Below are 27,978 nucleotides of genomic sequence, written 5' to 3'. Positions count from 1 at the left end.
GTGCTGGGGTTACAGACACCACCAGTGCCTTCAGAGGTTAAAAGAAAATGTCAGATGCCCTGGAGCTGGAGTTACAAGCAGTTGTGAGGCAGCCGGTGTGGAAGAGCAGTATGTACTCTTAGCCGCTAAGACATCTCTCCAACCCCTTTGCTTTGCGCAAACAAACTGGCTCAGTGACAGGGTATCATATAGCCAAGCCTGGCCGCACACCCCCTATATGCCTCAGACTGTCCTGGGACTTGTGATCTTTTTGCCTCCACCTCCCCAGAACTGGGGCTTCAGGCGAGTGTGCCACCATGCCTCCTTTAATTGTTTTCATTCTTTTCCCTCTCAGCTCTTTCTCATCAGAGGCTTCTGAGAAACATCTGTTGCTCCTCGGGATCCCTGCTGCCACGGCCTCGACCTCAGGTGCTTCTGGCCTGGAGCGCCGCTGGCACCTGCCCTGGCCCAGCCCCGGCCCAGGCCCCGGTCCCGCGCAGGCCCTGCTCTTCCGGCATTTAAGGCGCGCAGCCGGCGAGGCTGCAGCTCCGGGGCGTTTGAGAGTCGCAGCCGGCAGGACGCACAGAGCAGGATGGGCTGCAGGCACAGCCGACCCAGACGCTGCAAGCGCGAGAAGGTACCGGGCGCCGGGACATGGAGGTCTACCTTAGGGGGCGCTCATCGGGACAGCAGAGGACACCGGATGGACAACAGTTGGGGGCTGGCACGGAGACCCGGGTGCGCGCGGGAGGGGGGGGGGGGTACTCTGTTGACCCATTCAGCCCCGGACAAACTACAGCTGAACCGGCTGTCCGGGCGGGGAAGTGACTGGCGTGTTCGTGGCAGGTGGCCTTAAGTGTGGGGCTATCACTGTGTGGACGGGGACTGGACTCTTGACCACTCTGAGCCTTGAGCTAAGGTTTGTGGCCCGCAGTGTCTGAGTGGTCCACCGCTTCGCAGCTACAGCATCACCTGAGACCTGTTGGAAGCCTAAATTCCCAGGTGCGCCCCAAGGGTTGCTAGACACAGTCTGCCCCTTAAACAAGTTTCGCCTTGGATCACTGCACCCTTTAGAGCCTGGGAAACGGGTCGAGGCCTCCTGCAGGGTTCAGAACAGTGCGTGGGCTGCCCTGGGTGGATGGGAGGGGCCAAAGAGGGAGGCAATCTGTAGTCTCCTGCAGCTCTCTCCGCCCTTCCTGTCTCTCCCTCTGGGGCCTGAAGCTGGGTTAGGGCCCAAGAGACTGACTCAGGTTTCTGCCCCCTTGAGGTCTGAGAAACCTCTGGAGGACAGAGCTTGGATCCGTGGCCCTGTCCACAGAGGGCAGCAGGAGGCCCCAAGAAGGGAAAAGGACCCTGGAGTCCCAGTCCTTTGCCCTAATTACACTCTGCCAATCACTCCACTCAGGGTGGGAGTGGCCAGCCCTTGAACGTGATCAGTCCCCTTTGCGAAAGTGACTAATTTTGCAGTGAACTTCAGCTCTTTAGTCTTTCGATCATCTCTGTCTCTCTGTCCCGAGCTTTGTCAGTCTCTCTCTTTTCTCTCTGAACCCTCTCCTGCATTTCCAATGACTTTTTAGTCTTTGTTTTCTTTTTCTCCCCAGTCCCCTTTTTGAGGCAAGGTCTTGTGGAGCCCAGGCTGGCCTCACACTAGTAATCCAGTGGCCTCTCCCTCCCAAGTGCTGAGATAAATGGCCTGCCCCTTTATACCAGACAGGGTTTTTTTTTATTTCGTTTTTGAGACAAGGTCTCAATACATAGCCCAGGTTGGCCCCAACTTTTCAGTTTTCCTTAGCCTCCCCAATGATGAAATAATAGGCATGGCCTACTGTACTTTCTAGTGGCTTCTCGATGGCTACAAAGTCCTTCACCTTTGTTGCATCAAATAGCCTGGCATGTCTGCCCTAGACCTGTGTGGGCTTGCTGGGGTCAGTTGTTCATGATGCCTGTTAGCAGGACAGCGGGCTGCCTTTTGGCTAAGTTTCCACCTGTACCTACCCCTCCTGATCGCAGCTTTTGCTTATTTTCCAATGTCGGTGTCAAGTGCTGAACACCCAGTCCACCCACGAAGGCTGGCAAGACCCCTGGGGGATGGGGCTCCAAAATAGAAGCTCAAGAGCCACAAAGGGTCAGACCGCAATAGTGACTCACCCTGAGCATTTTCACTTCCTGCTGTGCTTCAGGAGGGCCCTGGGAACCAGGCTGGGCTATGAAATGAAGCTTCCCCACATTGCAGGGTTGGACCCTGAGGCTCGGAGAGGAGTGATGGGAGGCGGATGGCTCTTAGGAGGCAGGGGTCCAGAGGGATGATGGCTCAGTGGTCAGAGTCCTGGCCCTTCTCCCAGAGGACCCAGATTGGATTCCCAGTACCCATGTGACAGTTTCACAACCATCTGAAAGCTCAGAACCATGAGATCCTATACCTTCTTCTGGCCTCTGTGGGCACCTGCATGCATGTGGCACACAGACACATGCAGGCAAAACACCCATACACGTAAAAAAAAAAATGTTAATACTTTTCTTAATTAAAACAATAGAGAAGAGTAGAGAGTGGTGGTGCACACCTTTAATCCCAGCACTCGGGAGGCAGATCACTGTGAGTTCAAGGCCAAAGCGAGTCCAGGACAGCTAAGGCTGCACAAAAAAACAACAACAACAACAACAACAACAAAAACAACCCTGTCTTGAAAAGCAAAACAAAACAAACACCACACACACATATATATAAGACTTGCTGGGTGTGGTGGCACACAACTTTAATCAGGAAGCAGAGGCAAGTGGATCTTTGTGAGTTTGAGGCTAGCCTGATCTACAAAGCGAGTCTAGGACAGCCAGGACTACATAGAGAGACCCTGTCACATACATACAGACACGCACGCATGCACATGACTGGCTTTCTTCACATGCCTTCTAGCCTTCCCGCCCCCCTGCTGCCTTGTGCAGTGCAAGGAGCAGGTGCTGAGGAGTGCAATGAGGGCTAACTGGGAGGCAGGCCAAGGCTTAGCCTGGCACGCAGCAGGAGAGCCTCCCTGGACTGGAGGAAGGTTTCTTGGGTGGGGAAGTTTGGCAGGAGTTCCCCCAATCAAAGCCAAGGGCTTAAGGGAAGTTGAGCGCCAGAAAGCCCAGGATGTAGGGTTTGTGCAGAGTGGGGTGGCTGGTGGCAGGGAAGGTCGCTAAGCCTTTATGAGAGCTCCCCAGGCTTGGGGCAGGGTCTCGATGGTTAAGACCTCCCTAGTACCTCTGGCACATAGATCTAAGGAGCTGATGAGCTCTGTGCTCTGTGGCTTGACTGACCGGGCACTGTAGACGCGGTGAAGAGGCTAGGTCACTGCTATCTCCAGACCTGCTAATATCCTGGGAATAGGAGCTGGTGCTGTAGTTCAGTGGGTGGAGCTCTGGCTTCCATCCCCAGCACCACATAAACTGGGCATGGTGGTAGATGCCTCTAACCCCAGAACTTGGAAGGTAAGGTAGGAAGTTCAGAAGCTCAGGCTCATCCTCCGCTACCGTGAGTTCAAGGCTCTCTTGGTCTACATAAAAAGTCTCAGGCCAGAGAGGGCTACACAGTTAGGCCCTGCTTCAAAAAAAAACAGGCAATGGCAACAAACAGGCAACAATAAAAACTTCATGCCTCCACATAGGTTCCCTTATTTTATCTCCTAATGCTTTAAATTAAAAAAATACATAACAATGTTATTTTAAAGAACTTAGCAAACATTTGTGTGTCCACTGCACTGGTGTGTAAGCTCCTATGGTCTTGCTCAGTTCACAGATAGACGGAGTAGCCTTGCCAGCGACTTGGCCTTTCTGGCTCAGTGTAAGGTAGGCCCCACGTTGGCTTCTGTGTTGTCCACGTTTGTTCTACAAAGATGTTGAAAGGTTGAGTGTAGTAAACAGCCCATTGGCCTGAGTAGCAGGTGGTGTACCCTCAAATGGGCAAGTGAGACTTAGGACTTATTTTTTATAAGACAGGGTGTCTCTGTGTAGCCCTGACTGTCCTGGAACTCACTCTGTAGACCAGGCTGGCCTCAAATTCAGAGATCTGTCTGCCTCTGCCTCTTGAGTGCTGGGAATAAAGGTATGCACCACCACTGCCCAGCAAGACATAGAATTCAAGTTGTGGCTTAAAAGGTGTCACTGCCTGTGGTTCACTGAAGCAAAGGGGTCTGTGAGGACAACAGACACAATGCTTGCTTAGGTGGACAGGTGCAGGGACATGCAGCCCACAGCTAGCCTTGGAACCTCTGGTGTCAAGGAGTGAAAAATCTGTTCTTTGCTGAGCTAGGATGAAGGATCATGGCTGCTGAGAGAAGCTACAGAGAGCCAGTTTCCATTTCTTGTTTGGAAGTGGTTGAAAAAAAAAAAAAAACAAAAAGAGGGTAGTGAGTTCTTCATTACTAGAGGGGTTCAAGCAGAGGCCAGATGCCATTCGAATAAGAACAGCAAAGGTGACACAAGCCCCGAATAGCTTTTACAAGCTCCTTGTGGAAATCTGGTTCCTCTGATCATTTGCACTTTTAAGACTAAGTTTCAAAATTTAGAAAGGTAGGAAGAAATTTGGAAATTGCTCCCAAGCTCACTACTAAGAAAAGGCCTTTACAAAATACACTGGATGGAATTCTCAAAGGATTAAGAAGATATTTTAAAACAGCAGCAGCAACAACAACAACAATAATAACAAATTTAGGCAGGCATGGTGGCTCATGCCTTTAATCCCAGCACTCAGGAGGTAGAGACAAGCGCCTCTCTGTGAGTTCAAGGCCAGCCTAGTCTATAAAGTGAGTTCAGGGCAGCCAGCGTTTGTTACACAGAGAAACACTGACTGGAAAAACCACAATTAATTAAAAAACTAAAAAACAACTTAAGCTGGGGTGGGGGGGGTGGGGCGCGGGTGTGTGCACATCTTTAATCCCAGCACTCTGGAGACAAACTTTGTGAGTTTGAGGCCAGCCTGGTCTAAAGTTCCAGAACAGCCAGAGCTACACAGAGAAACTTTGTCTTGAAAAACCAAAACCAAAACCAAACCAAAAAAACGTAAAAGGAAATAGCCTGAGGTTTTACATATATCATATAACTGACAGTGACTATATTTATAAATCTAGCAATGTTTGGTTGGTTGGCTGGTTTTCTAGATTTGTGTGTGTGTGTGTGTGTGTGTGTGTGTGTGTGTGTGTGTGTGTGTGTATGTGTGTGAAGAGTGTGAGAGAAAGCAGAGAGGAAAGGGGAGAAAGAGAAGGCATGCCACATGTGTGCCAGCAGAACCCTGCACACACATCTGTCAGATCCCCAGCTGTAGTTACAGAAGATTGTGAGTTGCCCAACATGGGTCCTGGCAACTGAACTCCAGTCCTCTGGATAGCCAGCAAACGTGCTTAACCGCTTAGTCGTCTCTCCAGCCCTAAATCTGGGTCTCTATTGCATACGATTATTTTCTGGTGCTCTTCCAGAGACATTTCCCCACACGAGATTGTTCATGGAAACTTTTATTTGAATGGCTGCCTAAGGTCCTGACCAGTTTGTGTATGCGCACTGGTTCTTTACAGCCCTCCACTTTTGCTAGTTATGAATTTCCTGTTTTCGCCCCTAACCTGGGGCACAGTGACTTTGTCTCTAGTTCAGAAATTGTCACTAAGGCAATGGTGTCTTGGCTGGGACTTGAAGGAGGGTAGAAAATGAGACCTTCACTGGATAACCGCGATGTGCAAGGGGTGTCCCAGGCAGAAGAAATACAGGGCACATTTGACCTTTTCCACTGGTGTTGCCAAAGGCATGTTAGTCAGGGAACGTGAGAGGAGCTGCCTGCCTGGTCATGCAGCAGCTGTCCCTGTGCCTTCCACCACAGCCATCGTTGATACATCACACCAGCATGCACACAGCCTCTGTTTCAACCATCACAGCGGCACTGGCTCTCACATGGCCTCTGAGCTAGTAATGCCCCATAAATCATTCGGGATGGATCCAAGGCAAGCATCCATACGGAGAGCTCTCTAAAAGACTCATGGGGTTCAGCCGCACTTCTCAAGCATTATACAGCTAGACTTTTCAACCTAAAATGCACTAGAAACATTCCTGGGCGTTAGGGGCTGGGGACACGACCCATCTGGGAAAGTCCTTTCTTAGGATGCACAGGTTTCTGGGTTCCACCCGTAGCACTGCATAAAACTGGGTGTGGTGGCATGTGCCTGTAATCCCAGAACTGGGGAAGTAGAGGCATGAGAATCAAGAGTTCAGAGTTGCCGGGTGGTGGCACATGCCTTTAGTCCCAGACTTGGGAGGCAGAGGCAGGCGGTAACCTGAGTTCGAGGTCAGCCTGGTCTATAAAGTGTGTTCTAGAATAGTCAAGACTACACAGAAAAAAACCCTGTATTGAAAAGAGAGTTAAAAGTTATCTTCAGCCATCTAGCGAGTTTGAGGGTAGCCTGAGCTACCCTGTATAACAACCTGACTCAGAAAAAAAAATCCCTAGGAATCATTGCCTTTGAGATCAACCACTTTGGTGACATGCCTTCTGAGCTCATACATGTTCTTAACTCTGTTTTTTTGTTTTTTGGGGTTTGTGTGTGTTTGAACTTACAGGGGGTGGTTAGGATCTTTCCCCAAGAACCTGACATGCCCCAGACTCCTGTAAACGCACCCACATTCGCCTCTGTCGGGGTTATGCTTGAGCCTGCGCATCCTGTCTGTAACAATATCCTAAAATGTTGATAAAGTTCAAGTTAATTGTGCAGGAGAGCTGTTTGAGTCCAGCTTGTGTGTCACTGGGTGGCAGGGACTGCACCTGACATGTGTGCTCATAGATCATACAATAAAGTCTGCACTCTGCCTGGAAACAAGCTATTGAGGGCAGGTCTCAAAATTACAAGTGTTGAAAGCTCGTGGTGGACCAGGCATGGTGGCACATGGCAATGGTTGTGACACTGGGGAAGCGGGGCAAGAGGATCAAGAGTTCAATGTCATCTTTACTATATAGCAAGTTGGTAAGCAGCCTGTTCTACATGAGACCCTGTCCTTTCCCCCCTTGCCCTTCCCCTCCCAGACAGGGTTTCTCTGTGTAGCCTTGGCTATCCTAGACTCTGTAGGCCAGGCTGGCCTTGGACTCAACAGCGATCCTCCTGCCTCTGCTTCCACCTCCCAAGTGCTGGAACTAAAGGTGGGCACCACCATGCCGGGTGAGACTGTGTTTTTAAAAATCTAAATTAAAGCCTGCCTCTGAGAGAGGAGGATCTTGTGCTATAAAGCTGAGAGATTACGGTTCAGACTGACCCCTCATAAGAACTTAGCTTTCCATTCTCAAGGCCTACATGGTGTGTCCCACCCTCAGCACTGTGAGCTGCCTTCTCAGGATGCTCTGAACACCTCTTGGGCCCCGGGATGCGGCCCACTCTTCAACGTTCCCTTCTGTCCCTTCTGGGTCCTTAGGTACCTCCCACTGTTCAGTGACTGCCTTAGCCACTGTTATATTCCAGGAGAGTTTGTTTCTGTTTGTCACAGAGTCTCACTATGTGCTCCAAGTTGCTCTAGAACATGAGAGTGTCCTGCCTTGGATGACAGTCCTGTACTGCCACACCCTACTCTACTTCCTTTTTTTGTTTGTTTGTTTTTTTGAGACAAGGTTTCTCTGTGTAACAGAGCCCTGGCTGTCCTGGACTCTCTTTGTAGACCAGGCTGGCCTTGAACTCACAGAGATCTGCCTGCCTCTACCTCCTGAGTGCTGGGATTACAGGCGCATACCACCGCACCCAGCTTGGCTCTACTTCTTTTAGATGAGTGAATGGCTTTGTATGACACTCAGCCCCGTTAGAATCTCAGGCCTTTACGTGGGCTAGGAGGCTGGCTTCTGCACTTTCCAATTGCAGATGTCCTACCCTGTGCACCCTATAATCTTGATAGGGGGACATTTCCCTGCATGCAATGAGACCATGAGACCAGGGAGCCCACTGATGGGAGGGGGCAGTTGTGCTGGCATCCTCTCCTCCTAGGGCAGATGTTCTCAACCTGTGGGTCATGACCCTTCGGGTCAAACGACCCTTTCACAGGGGTCACCTAAGACCACCAGAGAACAGACATTACATGATGACAACTCATAACAGTAGTAAAATTACAGTTATGAAGTAGCAACAAAAATAATGTTATGGTCACCACCACATGAAGAACTGTAGTAAAGGGTCGCACCATTAGGAAGGTTGAGACCCACTGTCCTAGGCACTTGCCTGTTATACTGTCCTGGGCTGGTGGCTGGAAAACAGGATAGTAAGGACGACTCCAGGTTTGCCCTTATCCTCATAAGCAAGTAACCCCCTTTTTTCTCCACAGCTCTGCAGGCCCCATGCCTGCCATGTTTCTCAGACACAAAGCAAGAACCTCCTGCAGTCTGAGCTCTTGGGTTCTGCTGTATAGTGTAGGTTCTACCACTGCATGTGCACAGTGGCACACAAGTGGAGGACAAAGGACAGCTTAGGGCAATCACTGTGTGGGCCCTGGGATTGAATTCAGGTTGTTAGGTTTGGTAGAAAACTATTTTATCCACCGAGCCATCTATCTCACCTGCCCTACCTTGGCTTCCCCCTCCCCCAGACAGGGCTTCTCTGTGTAGTCTTGGCTGTCCTAGACTCACTCTATATTCCAGCTGGCCTCGAACTCACAGCGATCCACCTGCCTCTGCCTCCCGAGTGCTGGGATTAAAGGCATGCACCACCTTGCTTGGCTACCTCAGCTATTTTTATTAACATCTCATCATCCATTTACCAAGAAGAAAACCTTTGGGGCCAGAGAGATGGCTCAGTGGTTAAGAACGCTAACTATTCTTCTAGAGGATACAGGGTCAAGTCCAACAACCTTCAGGGCAGCCCACAACTTCTGTAACTCCAGCCTCGGGGGACCTGATCCCCTCTTCTGGCCTCTTCTGGCACCAGGCAGGTGAAACACTCATGCATATTAACTAGATAAATATGTAAATAAATACATATTTGGGGTTTTTTTCCACTTAAGAGGTTTAATAAGGAAATACAGGAATTGTCTCTGGAGACACACGTGGGGAGAGAGGGAGAGAAAGAGAAAGATAGAGGTAGAGAGATCTAGAAAGGGGTAGAGAGGAGAGAGATAGAGAAGTAGAAAGAGGTAAAAAGAGATAGAGCTAAATACATATTTGAATTAAATTTTTTAAAAAAATAAATCAGCCTTTGGGGCTGGTGGTGAAGGTGTTTGCCTCTAAGACTAATGACCCCCAAGGATTCATGGTAGAATAAACTGACTCCCCAAAGTTGTCCTCTGTTCTACACACACACACACACACACACACACACAAAATAAAATAAAAATAAATACATTTATTTAAAAAAAAAAAAAAAAAAAAAAAAAAAAAAAAAGGAAAGAAGCCCATGATCTTGGAGCGTTTGCTTTGGGGTACGTCACACAGAGCAGGCAGCCATGCTTACTAAGTGATGACAGGAGCCAGTCATGACACTGATGGATTCAGTGCCCTTCTATGCCCACAGCACAGTCGGATTGGGTTGTTGAACTAATTCTAGAGCATGAACTGTGAGAGAAAGACCAGAACCATTTCCAGACACATCACTTCTGGCCTGTTGACTTCCTGCTAATCTTTAGTAGCTTGTTCAAGACACTCAAGGTCTCTTTGGCTAAGCTGGGCCTGGCATGGTTTAAAGTCACAGCCACTCCATCCACCTGTCTCATTGCATGACCCACGACGACACCTGCACATTTGAAGGAGACCTAGTGAACATTTGGTCTGAAACCCCTCTGTCATGTGGCTATGGCCACCTCTTTTAATCTCTTCTGGCTGAAACAAAAGATCAGATGTTAAATACAACTGCAGCTGTGCATGGTGGTACTCACCCATAGTCAGAGGATTTGGGACGTATACAGACAGAAGGATTATGAGTTCAAGGCCAGTCTGAGCTATATGAGATCATAATTTATTTAAAATTTTTTTTAAATTTATTCTTCTCTCTTATATTGAATCCAGACTGAAGTTTCCCCTCCCTTCTCTCCTCCCAGTCCCTCCCTCCCTTCATACATGCTCCATCCATTTGTTGTCTTCAGAAAAGGACCAGCCTTTCACAGATATAAAGCAAACATGGCACATCAAGTTGCAAGAAGACTAGGCACCTCCCCTCATATTAAGGTTGGATGAGGCAACCCGTTAGGAGGAAAAGGGTCCCAAAAGTAGGCACAAGAGCTAGACGGCTCTTGCTCCCACTGTTAGGAGTCCCACAAGAAGGACAAGATATAAAATTGTGACATATGCAGAGGGCTTAGGTCAGACCCATGCAGGCTCCCTGGTTATCGGCTCAGAATCAGTGAGCCCATAGGAGCCCAGGCTAGTTGATTCTGTCAGTTTTCTTGTGGTGCCCTTTGACCCCTCTGGCTCCTACAATCCTTCCACAGGATTCCCTGAGCTCCTCCTAATGTTTGGCTTGAGTCTTTGCGTCTGTTTCCATCAGCTGCTGGGGGAAAGCCTCGCTGTTGACAAATGGGCTAGGTATCAATCTATGAGTGTAGCAGAATATTATTAGGAGTCATTTCATTGACCTTCTTTCTTGGTTCTATCCTAGATCTCCCAGCTATCGAGCCTCTGGGTCCTGGCCCCTCCAGGCATTGGTCTCAAGTTGGACCAGTCATTGTTTGGCCACTCCCACAATTTCTGCACCACCTTTACGCAAGCAAATTGGTAGGCAGGGAAAATTGTAGGTTGAAGGTTTTGTGGCTGGATTGGTGTTCCAATCCCTCCACTGGAAGTCTTGCCTTTTGTTTGTCTGACTGTCTGTTTCTCTCTCTCTCTCTCTCTCTCTCTCTCTCTCTCTCTCTCTCTCTCTCTCTCGGTTTTGTTTTGTTTTTTTTTTTTGTTTTTGTTTTTGTTTTTTTGAAACAGGGTTTCCCTGTGTAGCCCTGGCTGTCCTGGACTCACTTTGTAGACCAGGCTGGCTTCGAACTCACTGCGATCCACCTGCCTCTTCTCTATTTTTCAAGACAGGGTTTCTCTTGTAGTTCTGGCTGTCCTAGACTTGATTTGTAGAACAGGCTGGCCTCGAACTCACAGAGATCCATCTGCCTCTGCCTCCCAGTGCTGGGGTTAAAGATGTGCGCCACCACATTCAGCTCGCCTTTAGTCTCTATATCCCCCAATGCTAGGAGTCTTAGCCAGGGTCACCCTTGTAGATTCCTGGGAGTTTCCATTGCACTAGATTTCTAGCTTGGCCCGAAATGTTCCCCGCCAATTCTAGTTGTTTCTCTCAGTATTCTCTCTTTCCATCCTCCTCCACCTGATCACTCTTGTCCTTGTCCCTACTCCTCCCCGTCCACTCACAATAAACTATTCTATTTTCCCTTCATGTGTTCCACTTGGTACTTAGCTTCTCTGAGTCTGTGGATGTAGCATGGTTATCTTTTACAGCTAATATCCACTTATAGGTGAGTACATACCTTGTTTGTTTTTCTGGGTCTGGGTTACTCACTCAGGATGATTTGCCTACAAATTTCATGATGCTATTTTTTTTTTAACAGCTGAGTAATTCTCCATTGTGTAAATGCACCACATTTTCTTTATCCATTCTTTGGTTGGGGGACATCTAGGTTGTTTCCAGTTTCTAGCTATTACAATAAAGCTGCTATGAACACAGTTGAGCAAATGTCCTTGTGGTAGGATGGAGCATCCTTTGGGTATATGCCCAGGAGTGGTATAGCTGGATCTTGAGGTAGATTGATTTTGAATTTTCTGAAGACCACCATATTGATTTCCAAAGTGGCTGTACAAGTTTGCACTCATACCAGCAATGGAGGATTGTTCCCCTTGCTCCACATCCTCGCCAGCATGAGCTGTCACTGGTGGTTTTGATCTTAGCCATCCTGACAGGTGTAAGATGGAATGGGAGTCGTTTTGATTTGCATTTCCCTGATTGCTAAGGACGTTGAACATTTGTTTCTCGCACATTTGAGATTCCTCTATTGAGAATTCTGTTTAGATCTGTACCCCCATTTTTTAAAATTGGATTGTTTGATTTGTTGATGTCAAGTTTCTTTGGTTCTTTATATATTTTGGGAATTAGCCCTCTGTTGGATGTGAGGTGGTGAAGATCTTATTCTGAAGGCTGCTGTTTTGTTCTATTGACAGTATCTTTTGCCTTACAGAAGCTTTTCAGTTTTGTGAGATCCCATTTATTAATTGTCAATCTTAGTGCCTGTGCTATCAGTGTTCTGTTCAGAAAGCTGTCTCCTGTGCCGATGCATTCAAGGCTATTCCCCACTTTTTCTCCTATCAGGTTCAATGTATCTGGTGTTAGGTTGAGATCCGTGATTCACTTGGACTTGAGTTTTGTGCAGGTGATAAATGTGGACCTATTTGCATTCTTCTACATGCAGACATCCGGTTAGACCAGGACCATTCGTTAAATATGCTTTCTTTCTTTCTTTTTTTCTTTTTTTTTCTTTATTTGTGTAGTTTTGGCTTCTTTGTCAAAAATCAGGTGTCTGTAAGTATGTAGATTTACATCTGGGTCTTTGCTTGGATTCCATTGATTAACCAGTCAGTTATTATTTCAATACCATGTGGGTTTTATCACTATTGCTCTGTAGTACACCTTGAAATAAGGGATGCTGATACTTCCAGAGGTTCTTTTATTGCACACAGTTGTTTTAGCTGCCCTAGGTTTTTTGTTTTTTCATCTGAAATTGAGTTTTGTTCTGTCAAGGTCTGTGAGGAATTGTGTTGGAATTTTGATGGGCATTGGGTTGAATCTGTAGATTGCTTTTGGTAAGGTGGCCATTTTTACTAAGTTAATCCTCCTGACCCACGAGCGTGAGAAGCCTTTCCATCTTCTGATGACTTCTCCAATATCTTTCTTCATAGACCAGCAGGTCTTGTCATACAGGTCTTTCCCTTGCTTGGTTAGAATTACACCAAGATTATTTTAGATTATTTTGTGGCTATTGTGATGGGTGTTGTTTCTCTAATTTCTTTCTCAGCCTGTTTATCATTTGTACAAAGAAGGGTGACTGTTTGTTTGTTTGAGTTAATCTTGTATCCAGCCACTTCACTGACGGTGTTTATCAGGGACTTTGACTTCTTCTTTCCAATTTATTGATCGTATTGTCTATTGCTCTGGCTAGCGCTTCAAGTACTATATTGAATAGATGTGGAGAGAGTGGGCCGCCTTGTCTTGTCCTGATTTTACTGGAATTGCTTTGAGTTTCTCTCCATTTAATTTGATGTTCGCTATCCGCTTACTGTATATTGCCTTTATTATTTTTAGGCATGTCCCTTTATCTCTGAACTCTCTAAAACTTTTATCACAAAGGGGTATTAGATTTTGTCAAATCCCTTTCAGCATCTAATGAGACCATATCTTAAAAAGAAAGAAAGAAAGAAAGAAGAAGAAAAGAAAGAAAGAAAGAAAGAAAAGCACAGGGGACTACAGAGATATTACCAGAAAAGCACAGGGACTACAGAGATATATACCAGAAAAGCACAGGGACTACAGAGATATATACCAGCTGAGAGCACTTGTTGCTCTTCCAGAGGATCCAAGTTCGAGTCCCATCCATAACTCAAGGCTTACAACTATCAGTAATTCTAGCTCCTGGGGATAAAATCCCTTATTATGGCCCCCTGAAGCTGCCGTATGTATGTGGCATGCACACATACATAGACACACATGCACATAAATAAAAATAAAACAGGCTGGGCAGATGACTCAACAAACAAATAAGGGCACTTGCTGCCGAGGCTGATGACCTGAGTTCAGTTCCTAGGACCCACATGGTGGAGAGAGAGAACTGGTCCCCCAGGTTGATCCCTGGCCTCCACACATGTGTAAGACACACAGACTCATACTTGCTAAATAAAATGTAAAGTGATTTACGAAACATTTTTGGGGTGTAGCTCACTGGTAAAACACTTGTCTGGCATGTGGGGAGATGTTTAAAGGGTTCTGAAAATCCAGAATGGATAACAAGTGTGAGATCAGAGGCTTGAAGAAGTACCTAGAAATAAAGCATGCCAGGAAGTTTTATGCAATGACTAGGCTGTGTTAGTCAGGGATCAAGGTCATGGGTCGTGAGGAAAAGTGGTACAGGAAACTCAGATTAAAGCCAACCCAAGCAGCCCCCGCCCAGGACTTCCTGCTCCTCCTTCCCAGCTCAGTCTTGAGCCCTTCCCCTCTTTCTGCCTCAGTTTCCTCCCTTACTGTTGAAGCCATGAGGAAAAGCTTATGCAGGTGTGTGAGTGTTTTCTCACCAGTATCCAACTGGCTGCCTTTAACTATATACACAGGAAGTAAACTCAGAATCTGACTCCAAAGTTCTGAAATGTTGAACGTCTGCGAAGGAAGCTGCATAGTTTGGGACTGATGACTTCATCAAGCTGGGTGGCTTCTGTGTGTTTGCTATTGATTTGAGAGGGTCTCATGTACCCTAGGCTGGCCTCAAGCTCAGTATGTAACCAAAATTTACCTTGAATTCTGGACCTCCTGTCTCTACTTGCCCCAGTACTGGGATTACAGGTAAATGTCACACCATGTCTGGCTTTAAATTGGTGGCTTAAAAAAAAAAGTTTATTTTGAGGGCTGGAAAGATGGATCGGTGGTTAAGAGCACTCACTGGTTGCTCTTCCAAAGAGACCCAAGTTCAATTCCCAGCACCTACATGGCAGCTCACAACTGTGTGTGGCTCCAGTGCCAGGGGATCTGACACCCTCCACGGATAAATATGCAAGCAAAACACCAATGCATATAAAATAAAAATGGCTCAGCCATTAGCTATTTTATTTGTGTGTGGGAAGGGGCACATGTGGAGATCAGACCGCAGCCAGCAAATGTTGACCTTCTCCTTCCACCATAAGGGTCCCAGGCCTCAAACTCAGGTTGTCAGGTTAGTGGCAGGAGCCTTTACCCACGGAATCATCTTAAGACCCCCAATAAATGCTACTTTAAAATTTAAAATAAGGGTCTGGGGAGAGGACTCAATGGATAAAGCTGTGCAAACATGAGGGCTTGAGTTCAGACGCCCAGACCTCATGCAAAGACAGACTTGTTGGCACTCATCTGTAATCCCCAGAACGCCTGTGGTGAGATGGGAGGCAGAGACAGGAGAAATCCTGGAATCTTGCAGGCCAGCTAGCCTGGAGGGATGCAGCAGAGATAAGACCCTGTCTCAAACCAGGTGAGAGGTGAGGACTGACGCCTCTGACCTCAACACACCCCATACACACCAAAAATAAATAAATACAATTTTTATTTTTATGTGCATGAGCACACACATACATGCACAGCTGTCTGCAGAGGCCAGAAGATGGTATCGGATCCTCTGGAGCAGAGATACAGGTGGTTGTGAACTACCAGATTGCCTCTCTCTGTCAGCTCCTCCCACTTGGAATAGCCCGCCCATAGCGTTGTGCATTGAACCAGACTGGGTTAGAAAGGGTGGGTTGGGGGAGGTGGGGGGGGGGGAATGTAGCCAGGGCATGTGGGTGCAATGGAGGGCCTTGGCCAGCAGTGAATGTGTGGGTGTAGAAGGCACATACTCCAGAAACGGCCTCAGAGAACTGGCTCAGTTTATTGGGGGGTGTGGGGTGGGAAGGGAGTCTTTATGCCCCTGGGGAGCTGGGTAAGGTCTCTGGGACAAGAGACCTTGTGTGGCCATGTACAATTGTCCAGAACAGGTATACTTCATCTGCGTACTCAGGGGCTAGAAGGGGGGTTGGGGGGGGGAGCCTTTTAAGGTCAAACAAGGAGTCAGGCCTGATAACTGTCAGGGTAGTAAATTCTTACTGGGCTTGATAGTGGAGCAGGCTGGGGCCAGGTTGCGAGGAGGGGAGGGAGCCAAAGCCTGCCTTCCTCCTATGAGGTACCTGAGGTTGAAACTCTGTATAGTGGTGAGCATAGCTGTCTTCCGAGGTTGAAGCTCTCCTCCATCCTTCCCCCATTAACCCTGGGCCATTACAGACCCACACCACGTTTTGGTACTAGGAACAGAACTTAGGTCCTCGGGAAGAACAAAAACTCTAAGTCACTGAGCCATCTCTCCAGCCCCATAAAGAGCCTTTTAAAAATAATTTCTGCTGGGCTCTTTTGGTTTAGTCAGACAAATTGGGGGAACTGTAGACAAGGAAGGCGCTGCCTCAGCTCCAGGAAGAAAGGGACTCACATTCTCCAAGAGCCCCCTGGATACATCATACTGTTGTTTGCTTGGGTAAACTTTCCAGAAGCCTCTGCCTTTTCTAAGAGAGGGCATCAGATGCACGCATCTGTGGGGGCTGTAGCGTGTTTTGATAACACAACTGTCCTGATGTTGCTGGCGCCACACCTGACCTGCAGGATTCTTAACTGTGAGACTCATTTGTAGGCGAGGGCACCAGTGCCTGGTGGGAAAGGAGCTGCCCCTTGGCACACAGGCTTTCCTGGGAGAAGTGTGATAGAAGTATGTCGCGTGAGTTGTGCCCTCCAAGTGCAACAGAACTGCCACCTATCTCAGGTGTGGGACCGTGAGGCTGGCTGCGAGTGGTCAGCCTGGAGAAAGGGACCTCCTGTTTTCTGGCCTCTGTGGGCCTGCCTGGGGTCCCTGACTCAGGGGGGCCCAGAGGACAGATCAGGGGCCTGACAGCAAAAGGCAGAAGTGACCTGTAGCCTTTAGAACTTGAGGTAGCAAGTAGGAGGGGTGCCCCATGTGGACCAGCAGAGGTCTGTCCTGCCCCAAGGGAACATCAGCAATGCAAGACTCCCAAGATCCTTTCTACCTAGACAGCCCTCTGGTAACTTACCTGAGCCTAAGGAGGATAGGACCTCTGGGCTCTGCTATGTCTCGGGGGATGTCTGTCCTGCCTCACCATCTGTCCCGTCAGTTGGACAGGAGGTAAGGTGCTGATCATCCATCTCTAAGTAGTCTTGGGCTATATGTGGTGAGCACGGAGTGACAGTGTGCTTTAGCCCATCTGATCCCTTTTTTGTTTTTGTTTTTTCAAGACAAGGTTTCTCTGTGTAGCCTTGGCTGTCCTGGTCTTGCTTTGTAGACCAGTCTGGCCTCAAACTCACAGCCATCTGTCTGCCTCTGCCTAGGATTACAGGCATGTGCCACCACTCCTGGCTAGCCCATCCAATCTTACTCCTGACCTTACTCTTTACTCTAGGTGGAAGAGACACAGACAGAACTTCTGGAGACACTGGACAAGGAGGGAAGGATCTTGGAAGGAAGGCATGAGGAAGCTGGGCAAGGTGAGAATTGAGAGGCCCCAGAAGGTTCCTCATGGGGCCCTTGGGTCCAGAGGGGTGTTGGGATTTTCCTTGGGGTGTGCCTTTAACATCCTGTCACCATGCTTTGCCTTCCTTTGAGCATCCTCCCCACCACACCCATTTTTCTTTCATTTTACAAGCATCTGCAGGAAGTCTACCCACCTCAGGTGGGTGTAGCAGCACACACCTGTAATCCTAGTGGTTGGTGACACCAGGAGGATCATGAATTCAAGGCAAGCCTATGCTCCACACAAAGTAGAAGTCAGCTTGGGCTATTCCAAACCCTGTCTCAAAAAGGGAAGGATCAGAGAATAGAAGAAAACCTAGACAAATGAAATCACTAATTTTTATAACCACCTTCTATCCCTACAATGATGATGCCTAAAAATTGTGGCTAGAGTGGGCTGGGAGATGGTTCAGTGGGTAAGATGCATGTGGCACAAGTGTGAGAACCAAAGTTCAGATCCCCAGGACCCATAAAAAGATGGACCCCAGTGTTATAATCCCTGCTCTCATAGTGGTGAGATAGGAGGTGGAGACAGGAGAATTCCCAGAATCTCATTGGCTAGCTAGCCTAATGTAATCAGTGGTAAACAAGATCAACATCTGAGGTTAACCTCTGACCTCTTCATGTATCTATGTTCAATACACACACACACACACACACACACACACACACACACACACACACACACACATAAAAGAAATAATTTCTAGGATAGCCAAGCATGGCTCATGGCCATGAAATTCTATTACACACAAGGCTAAAGGGAAGAAGACCACTGTAAGTTTAAGGCCAATCTGGGCAGCATAGTGAGTTAAAAGCCAACTGAGATACAAAGCAAAACCTGTCTCAAAAAATGAAGCAAAGGCTGGCAAGATGACTCAGGAGTTGAGCATGTGCATTGCTCTACCAGAGGACCTGAGTCTGGTTCCCAGCACCTGCATCTAGAAGCTTATAACCACCTGTAGCTCCAGTTCCATGAGATCAAATGCTCTCTTCTGGCTTCCACAGGTACTTCAGTCATGTACATATATATACCCCAGACAGACAGGTACACACACACACACACACACACCAAACAAACAAAAACCTGTTTTTTAATTAAATAGGTTTTTGTCACATACATACTTTTTATAAAACTTAGAATTGAAATGAACAAGTTCATGTATATTTATTTTTTTTAGATTGGTAAAATATACATATGACATTGGTATCTGTGACACTGGTGACCTTTAGTGCATTTACAATGCATGCAATCATTACTACCACTCAGTTCCAGAACATTCTCCTCACCCCAAAGAAGAGACACCCAGCACTAGTCACTCATTTCCTTCCCACCAGCCTCTAGCTACTGCTAACCTCGTCCCTGATTTCACGGCATCAGACGCATATAAATGGCATCAGCAGCCTGGCTTGCTTCACCCAGCAAGATGCTTCCATGTTACAACATACATCTGGACTCCATTTCTTTCCTGTGGATGAGTAATACTCCACTGAATGGACATACGATTGCTTTACTCACTCATCACGGATATTCAAGCTAGGGATGGTACCACTAGAGCAGGTATTCATTTCAACAGGTGTTTTCATTTCTCCCCACTTTACATGTAGGAGGAGAAGATGGTATTTCTATACTTAACCTTTGGAGAAATTCTCCACCTCTTTCATAGCAGTGGTCCTACTCCATGCTCTTCCTCGTAAGGTGTGAGGGTCCCAGTGGCTCCAAAGCCTTGTCAGTGTATATTGTTTGTCCATCGCTGTCATCACTATGGTGGGCATGAGGTAGCATCTTATTGTGTGTGTCTTTGATTTTTGTTTCATTTGTTTGTATGCTATTGTTTGAGACATAATCTCACTGTGTAACCCTGGCTGGCCTGGAAATTACTAGTAGCCCAGCCTGGTTTCTAGTTGGCAGTGATCCTCCTGCCTCAGCCTCCTGAGTGTTGGAATTAGATTTCATTAAATTAGAGACTGGGTATCTTTAAGCCAACTGGCCTCCTAAGAGCTGAGGTCACAGGGGTGTGACACCATGCCAGGTTTATTGGGGTTTTGATCTGCATTTCCCTAACTATTAACTGGGTAACATCTTTTTACACAACGTTGACATTTGTATAGCTACTTTGAGGCAGTTATGTATGTTTTAGCAACATTGAAATTGACCCTGAAAATAAACATACAAGTTCCTGACCCTTCTCCAGAATTACTTGGGGTTGTTTTGTTTTTGTTTTTGTTGCTGGTTGATTCTGTTTTTTTCAAGACAGAGTCTTACTATGTAGCTTTAGCTATCCCGGAATTCAGTCTGTAGGCCAGGCTATCCTTGAACTCACAGAAATCTGCCTGTCACTGCCTTCTAAGTGGTAGGATTAAAGGCGTAAGCCACCATACTTGGCTCCAAATTACTTCTCTTATAAGCTGTCATGATCATTTAAAGTTCATGTGCAAACTTTATATCTTGTTCTTTAAAATGCGTGTGTGTGTGTGTGTGTGTGTGTGTGTGTGTGTGTGTGTGTGTGTGTGTGTGTTATACACATGTGTTGCATTACCCTCAGAGGCCAGAAGAGGGCATCCGATTCCCCGAAGCTGGAGTTACAGGAGACTATGAGCTGTGCTATGTGAGTGCTGGGCACTGAACTCTGGTCCTCTATAAGAGTACTAGGTGCTCCTGACCCTCAGCTTCTTTCTGGTCCTTGCTGGATTTTTGGTTGGTTGGTTTGTTTTTGTTTGTTTTTCATTTAACACTGTAGCAAGCATGTTACCAAGTACAGCTCCAAAAATGAAGGATGCCTGTAACCCAACACTCAGGAGGCTGAAGCAGGAGGATGACAGGAGGATGACAGGGAGTTTGAGGCCAGCCTGGGCTACAAGGTAAGACCCTGCCTCATTAAAAAAAAAAAAAAAAAAAAAAAAAAAAAAAAAAAAAAAGAAAGAACTTTAGACACAACACACATGGGGTTGCTTATTTCCTGGGAGTCTGGAAATCTAGATTTGGTTCTTAAAAGTGATCTTTTTTCATGAAGATTTACTTCTCCATTGGCATTCAATTCTTCTTTCATTCCCAGAAACAGAATAACTAGGACAGAGGTCTGAACAAGTTCCAAACTGTTGAAACATTGTGACATTGCTGCAGATCGTTTGGCAATAGAGTTAGAGCCCCTGGAGGGCAGCTCACCACCAAGCTCAGCACCTGTCCATTTTGCCAGTCTCTGTCTAAAACCCACCTTCTCTACCTACATGGTTTAATAATATTCAGTACAGTAAATACATAGATGCAAAGTGACCCACTATGGAGCCTAGGGGATATGCCTATCAGATCTTCCCAGCAGTCAGAATTTCTGTCTGTCTGTCTGTCTGTCTGTCTGTCTGTCTATATGGGTGAGCGCATACCATAGCATATGTGTGGAGGTCAGAGGACAACCTGTGGGAGTCAGTTCTCTCCTACCATGTGGGTCTTGGGGATCAGACTCAGATTATCACAGTGAGACCTTAACTCGAGCAAACTAAAATGTATTTGGTATTTTTGTTGCTGATGGTGGTTGTCATTGTTTGAGACAAGGTCTCACTGTGTAGCTCTAACCTGTCTTGAACTTGCTATGTAGGTCTAGGCTGGCCTCAAACTCACTGAGAACCTTCTACCTCAACCTCCCAAGTGCTGGGATAAAAAGCATGCGCTACTACACCTGTTATATTTGATTTCTTTCTTTATATTTTTTCCCTTTTTTGTTTGTTTGTTATTGTTGTTTGCTTTTTTGTTTAGGTTTGGGTTTTTTGGGTGTTTTTGTTTGTTTGTTTGTTTTTGTTTTGAGACAGGGTGATGCATGCCATCAAGCCTGGCTCTTATTTGATTTTCTTGAGATAAGTCTTACTCTCTAACCTAGGCTGGCTTTGAACTTCTGACGATTCCTTTATCTCGGCCTTCTAACTGCTGGGATTACAGGTGCGAACCGTCGTATCTGGCTATGAGCGCTCTCTTCTGTGATGGTGTTCTCTGTGACCCTGGCCCCTTTGGCTGTGGGTAACCCCCCTTTCCCATCACCCTGTTGCATTTTTCTGCCTGGTCATTGATTGATGATTTCTGAGTGAAAAAATAAGACTGGGAATTTACCCAAAAAGGATCTCTAGGAAGGTGGAGTGGGATGGGCTGGTCTCCAGAATTCTGTCCTGCCCATCTGGGAAGACCCGGCACGTTTCTTTCCTGTGGATCTGGACCTTAGAGACAACCTGATGGAGCTTCTTGTGTTATCATCTCGCAGTCGTTCCATTTTGAAGAAGAGGAGGCAGGACTTTGGGGATTCCTGCCACTGGTGCTCTGTCCTTTCTGTGATTTCACAGCCCAGCCTCTGCTGCCCGCCTTTGCCCTGGCCCGCCGCAGCAGGGTACCATCATGCCTGCTGCAGGATCCTTGCATCCTAGCCTCAGGGACCTGCGAGTGCCCTCCAGCACTCCCAGGAGAAGACGTTTCTGTTTCCCAGGGATTTGTTGAGCCCTAAGAATGTCCCTGACTCCGTTCATGCTTTCCTTCCCAGAACTGTGATAAAACATTCTCACCAGGAGCAGCCTGGAGAGAAAAGAACGTATTTGGCTTATACTTCCAGGTCACACCCCATCATTGAGGGAACTCAGGGCAGGAGCTCAAGGCAGGAGCCTGGAGACAGGATCCACAGAAGGATGCTGATTGCTAGCATGCTCTGGCTCTCACTTACCCATGCTTAGCTAGTTTCTTACATAGCCCAGGCCATCTGCCCTACCACATCAATTAGAAGTAAAGGTTATGGTCCACCATAGGCCACTCTGACCTCCACGATCCCTCAGTTGATGTACCCTCTTCTAAAGTGACTCTGGATTGTATCCAGTTGACAGTAACCTAACCAGCACAGCTCCTGAACCAGCCTGGGAGAGAGCAACACGAACCTTCTAGACCTCATGAAACTTGACAGAGGCTTTGGGTTTATAGAGATCTCCTTTCTTCACAGTCCCGAAGACATCCTATGCACCAGAGAAAGATGCTCTTAGTGACTGTGTCCAAGAGGCCAAAGCCCCACTGCAGGTAAAAAGGGCCTGGCCACTTGGGTGTGGGTGGTGGAGAAATTGCAAGGAACCCCAAAGCAGCCAAAAAAAAATGATGCCTATAGGTTATGGGAACCAAGGTGCTTGGTTTCCATGTGTCCTGACCCTTTGATGTGGTGACCAAACAGTTGGTTAAGGGGACTTGGCTTGCAATTAAGGTTGACCTATGGTGGTTATCTGCTTTGAGGAGGGGTTAATAAATTTATTTTATTATGTTATTTTATGCATATGGTTTTCTTCTGTCTGTATGTCTGATGCCCTCATAGGCCAGAAAAGGTTGTTGGATCCACTGGAAAGAGCTATAGACAGTGTGAGCCATCATGTGAGTGCTAGGAACTAAACTCGGATCCTCTAGAAAAGAAGCCAGTGCTCTTAACTGTTGAGCCATAGCTCCAACCCATCAGCTTTCTTGTTCATTGTTAACTTGACATAACCTAGAATAGTCAGGAGTAAAGTCTTAATGAGTAATTGTCTGCATTGGGGTGTCCTACTGGGTATTGTTTCAGTTAAGCTGGCTGATGTGGAAAGACCCAGCCTGATGTGGGCACTACCCACCACAGAGGGGAGTCAGAGGGTCCTAAGCTGCATAAGGGTAGAGACATCAAACTGAGCACAATCCAGCAAGCATGTGAGCCTGTATACACAAAATTTTGGTTTTGTTTTGTTGTTTTGCTGTGAATGCGCTGTGTGACCAGCTGTTCAAAGTTCCTGCCTTGACTTCCCCACAATGGCGGATGGTCACCTGGAATTTTAAGCAGAAATGAATCCTCTTTGCCCCTAAGTTGCTTTACATTGGGATGTTTTATTGCACAGCAACAGAAATCAAAGTGGAGCACTTAGCAAGGTCTGTCAGGAGGATCTCAGAGATGGTATCGGCTGCAGGATGGGGCTGGCATTGAGTAGGTCAAGGGACTGTGGTGTCATGGAAGCAGGTGTTTAGAGAGACTTCCTGGAGGGATGAGTTTTAAGCCTGGAAGAAGCTTGGGGTGCATCGGTGAGGAAGAGCAGGAAGGAAGCCCTAGGCCGCACCAAACAACTTGCTCAAAAGGATGGAGGAAGGGAAGGAAACAGGGTTTCTAAAGGAAGTCCTGGATGTCAGGGCTATCAAAGGGCCAGGCAGAGGCAAGGGCCATAGAGTAGGACTCTGGAGCCTAGGAAGAGGCTAGGCTCTGCCACAAAAGGAGTGGTTGAAATCTCTGTCAAGGGAAAGGAACAGAGCACATGCCTTGAGATTGGGGTATGGGGTGATGCTGAGCCACAGAAGTGGAGGATGAAAACCAGGTAGAGCCCAGCATGCCTGGGCTTCGAATGCAGGCTGACACTGGCCTTGGAGGGCATCATCTCAAGCGTTTAGGGGTCGGTATTAGTTAACGTGTCTCACCACTGTGATCAAATGCTTGACAAGAAGCAACTGTGGGAAGAGCGAGCTCATCACGGCTCTCGGTTTGAGCTGCGGCAGCTGGCCACGTCGCAGCCACAGTTAGGAAGCAGAGAGCGATGAACCCTGGTGTTCAGCTTGCTTTTTTCCTTTTCACTCAGTCCAGGACCCCAGCCTATGGCATGGTGCCACCCAGATTCAAAGTGGCGTTCCCCACCTCAGTTAACCTGGTCTACAAACATTCTCACAGGCATGCCCAGGGTTCTTGTGAGGCTAGATCCCGGTCCAGTTATCAATCAGCATCGGCCCTCACAGTGGGAGCCATTAAATGCTGTATGGTGAGAGGTGGTTCTGGGATGTTTCAGGCCATAGCAGTGGTTCCAGCCCCCTGTGCTATGCAGTGTGTGGTGTGGGCCAGAATCACAGTGAAGAATCCCAGCCCACCCCCCTTTTTTTATTAATATAATGAGAATCGCCTTGACAGATCAGGATCTTTACTGTCTCCCTCCTGCTCCCTTCTCCAGAACAACTGTGCTACGCTGGCCTCACCACAACAGGCCATCCAAGCCCAGATGAACAAGGTGGATGAGCCCCTCCTTAGCCAACTCTATAAGAACCATATCCAGGTAGGCACAGAACACTGTCAGGTCTTTATCCTTGGTGCTGTGGGAAGGTCGTCGTGGGCAGGCAACTACGAAGGGCAAGCTTCAAACCGGATGCATTCCCCTTCACAAGAGCCCAGAAGCAAGAGGCTTCTCAGATCATACTGAGAGAGGCAGATGGTGTAGCACACAGCTGTATGAGGCAGCTAGCAAACCTGACACAGGACAGCATGTCAGCCTCCCAAACTATAGCTGGCCTGGATGTGATCCTTTAGGCCTTTAATCCCAGCACTCAGGAGGCAGAGGCAGGTGAATCTCTATGAGTTTGAGGCCAACCTGGTCTACAAAGTAAATCCTGGGCCAGGCATGGTGGCACATGCCTTTAATCCCTGCACTCTGGAGGCAAAGGCAGACAGATGGCTCTGATTGTGGTCTACAAAGCAAGTCCAGGACAGCCAAGGCTAACATAGAAACACTGTCTTGAAAAAAACAAAACAAAAAACAAAGTAAGACCAGGACAGCCAAGCTACCCAGAGAAATCCTGTCTAAAAAACAAAACAAAAACAAAAACAAAACAAAGAGGAAAGAAAGAAAAAGAAAAAACAAACTAGGGCAGAAAAATGCTCCATGGGCTGTGAAAAGGAGGAGGTCACATAAGACCAATGCAGTGAGTTTCTGACAGGAATGGAAAGCAGAGGAGAGCAGGGGGAGAGCCACACTGGTTGGTTGACAGGGTCTTTCTGTGTCCTCTAGGATTATGGGAGCCCCGGCCCCTTCTGGGAGCAAGAGCTGGAGAGTTTGCACCACGTTATTGAGATGAAAAATGAGCGAATTCATGAGCTGGAGAAGCAGCTCTTCCTCCTGGAGATGCTGGTCAGTGCCCCTGGGTTGCCGCAGGCCGCTGCTCTCTGGACATTTCCCAGTTTACTCCCACCCCTCACCCAGCCTCTGCTAGCTTGGCTCTGCTGCTCCTGCAAGAGTCTGGTCTGGGTTAGGCAACAGCTCCTTGTCACCTGACTCCCATCTTTTCTTGGGTCCTCAAGTTGCTGTAACTAGGGCAGTACAGCCTGCTGTCACCACCACTCCCACCACCACCTACCTACCCTGGCAGCGTGGCTCATCAGGAGGGGTGGCAGCTCTCACACTGCCAATGGGGCCTAAGGAAGTAGAGCCCTTTGAAAACCTCCGAACTGGGATCTCAGAACCCTGGGGCAGCATCACCCTAGGTCCTGTCAGGTTGTGGCATTGGCTTGTTTGGGGGTTTATTAGGTTTACTTGTTTGTTTATTGATTTTATATATTAATGGGTGGGTGGGTACATGCCATGCCATGCGTGTGTTGGAGTTCAGAGGACAACTTGCAGGAGCAAGCTCTCTCCTTTCACTATGTGAGTTACTGGAATTAAACTCAGATTGTCCTGGAAATCAAACCCAGTCCTCTGTATGAGCAGCCAGTGCTCTTAACCACTGAGCCATCTTACCAGCACTGTTTTTTCTTCTCTCTCTCTCTCTCTCTCTCTCTCTCTCTCTCTCTCTCTCTCTCTCTCTCACACACACACACACACACACACACACACACACACACACACACACACGGTAGAATTACACCTATTTATTGTCTTTTCAGACTTTTAATTATTTTTAAAATTTTTTATAAGAATTGATTGTTTTGCCTTCATGTTTGTCTGTGTGAGGGTGTCAGATCCCCTAAATTGGAGTTACAGACAGTTGTGAGCTGTCTTGTGGGGGCTGGAAATTGAACCTGGGTCCTCTAGGAGAGCTACTGATACGCTTAGCCCCTACTGAACCATCTTACCAGCACTGGTTTTTTTTGTTTTTAACATTCTTCAATAGCAAAAGTCAAGTCGACAGCCCATCTCAACTCTAACCTTGTTCCCAGTTAGCGTCTTGCTCCATAAAGTGAGTGGTCCCCTAGAATGACGCAATGCGGGGGTGATGACAGCCACTGGGCTGAGAGGGTGGGCCACTCCATTCTCAGCTCCTTCTTGGTTTGTTACAGAAAGAAAAAAATCTGATACTAGCCCTGAAAAACACCACCCTGCGGCAGGAGGTTGAGGACCTACAATTCCAAGCTGGGAACAGGTTGACCATGCCAAGGTAGCCATACCCCTTCCTCCCTTCCCCCCAACCTTTTGTTAAAATCTCTAGCTGGGTGGGACATGAAAGAGCCTGGGGACTGGGTTGACAAGTGCCCCCGAAGATTTGGGAATGTGACTCCTCTTTCCTTGGCAATCAGGAAGCCCAGGTTTTTAGCATGAGAAAGAGGAAACAGGAAACAATCCATCTGAGCAGGCATGCACGTGGAACAAATCGGTTCTGAGGTTTTGTAAGTGAGCATTAATGTCCCGTGCCATGGGCAGTTCAATGCGTGACACATTTCCTGGTGGAATCCTTCTCTGGGTCCTAAGAAAGGGGGTTCTGTTATCCCCGTTTGCTGATGAGGAAACAGAAACTCCATGTCCCTCAAAGTGACCCAGCTAGGCAGTGATGCTCAGCTTGGATCTACCCACAGCTCCACTGGAAGGATTTAGCACTGGATCAACAGAGAAAAATCACATATAGGCAGGCAGAGGGGAGTGAGGAAGATGATAACTTGCCTCAGGAAGACTTCCTGGAAGACCGGGTTGGTTCAAGCAATAGCTGCCCCCTCAGGCAACCCCTGCTCTGTCCATACCACAGGCAGTTCCGGAAAGATCTACTTCAGGACCTTGAAAAGGAGTCACAGAATGGCCACTGCTGCAGCAGACGGAGGAGCCACTAACCCATCTGAGCCCTTGGGGCCATCACACCATCCATCTTATCCTGCCCTCTGCCACATCTCAAGAGACCTCTCGGTCCTCGGTGTACAGGTGCAGGGCCTGGACCCACCATGATTCACAGACTCACTGCTCCCTCCAAAGACTCTGGGGAGAAAAGAGCAAGAGCCACTACATTCTTCTCCCGGGATGGACAAGGTGGGAAGGAGAGATGTGTGTAGCCAACGATGCTGATGGGGAAATGTGGACCGCCAGGACCACCCCCAAGAAATGCCTTTCCTTAGGGAACAAACAAATAGAGTTATCTCTCTCCCCTTTCCTCTGTCCTCATGAGGGCACTCAAGACCTCTCCTGTGGCAGCTGGAGCCATCTGTACCATTTGACAAAATCCCAGATCATCAGCTTTGCTGAGCACTCACTGGCCTGTCCTGTTCTTATTAGCAAGGCCATACCTCTCAGAGAAAAACTGAAGGACCACAGTGAAGTCTCAACACACACCCTAACCTTGAACTCCACCTCACCGTGCCTCAGCCTGGGGGGGTGGGGGGGGGGAGGCTGGGAACAGGGGCGCGTGCTACCACATCCATCTGGATAAAGGGTTGAATTTGCTGTAGAGCTAAGCACTGTTAATATCTTTAATTATATTTATCTAAGGTCTTAATGTGAAGGTTAAATCTTTTTTTGTTTAAAAATAAATAAATAAAACTGTATTTTTCACGTTCTTTTCAGTGAGGATGTGTCTCAATCTCTGTTGCCTTAGTTCCTTCCCTGTTGCTAGAATAAACATGCCCTGACAGAAGCAACTTAAGAGAGGAAGGGCTCAGGCTTTCAGAGTTCATCATGGAGGCAGGAGCATGAGGCCCACTTGTCACCCGCCATTAGCAGTCAGGAAGCCCAGGGCAAGGCTGTTAAGCCTCCAGACCCACTGCTAGCTATCAA

General features: G+C 47.6%; 1 protein-coding gene across 1 annotated transcript; it reads left to right on the top strand.

The window, feature by feature from the left end:
- The first annotated feature begins 217 nt into the window (after nt 1-217).
- On the top strand, nt 218-27,456 carry Ccdc69 (coiled-coil domain containing 69). The gene is made up of 8 exons (XM_051167273.1): nt 218-282; nt 409-616; nt 17,114-17,198; nt 22,191-22,264; nt 24,187-24,288; nt 25,018-25,137; nt 26,283-26,380; nt 26,963-27,456. The coding sequence occupies exons 1-8, from the start codon at nt 218-220 to the stop codon at nt 27,042-27,044; spliced, it is 834 nt and encodes a 277-aa protein (XP_051023230.1). The 3' UTR covers nt 27,045-27,456.
- The last annotated feature ends 522 nt before the right edge of the window (nt 27,457-27,978 follow it).

The sequence above is a fragment of the Acomys russatus genome, chromosome 25 (genome assembly GCF_903995435.1).
Source record: "Acomys russatus chromosome 25, mAcoRus1.1, whole genome shotgun sequence".
NCBI classification, from domain to species: Eukaryota; Metazoa; Chordata; class Mammalia; order Rodentia; family Muridae; genus Acomys; species Acomys russatus.
Note: the sequence above shows the minus strand (reverse complement) of the source record. Positions and strands in the feature narration are given on the sequence as shown.

Excerpts from the sequence above, each read along its gene's own strand:
- Ccdc69 (XM_051167273.1), top strand. The coding sequence starts at position 218 with ATGCCTCAGACTGTCCTGGGACTTGTGATCTTTTTGCCTCCACCTCCC. Across the intron at positions 22,265-24,186 it reads AGGCCAAAGCCCCACTGCAG|AACAACTGTGCTACGCTGGC; the intron begins GTAAAAAGGGCC and ends TCCCTTCTCCAG. Across the intron at positions 26,381-26,962 it reads AACAGGTTGACCATGCCAAG|GCAGTTCCGGAAAGATCTAC; the intron begins GTAGCCATACCC and ends TCCATACCACAG.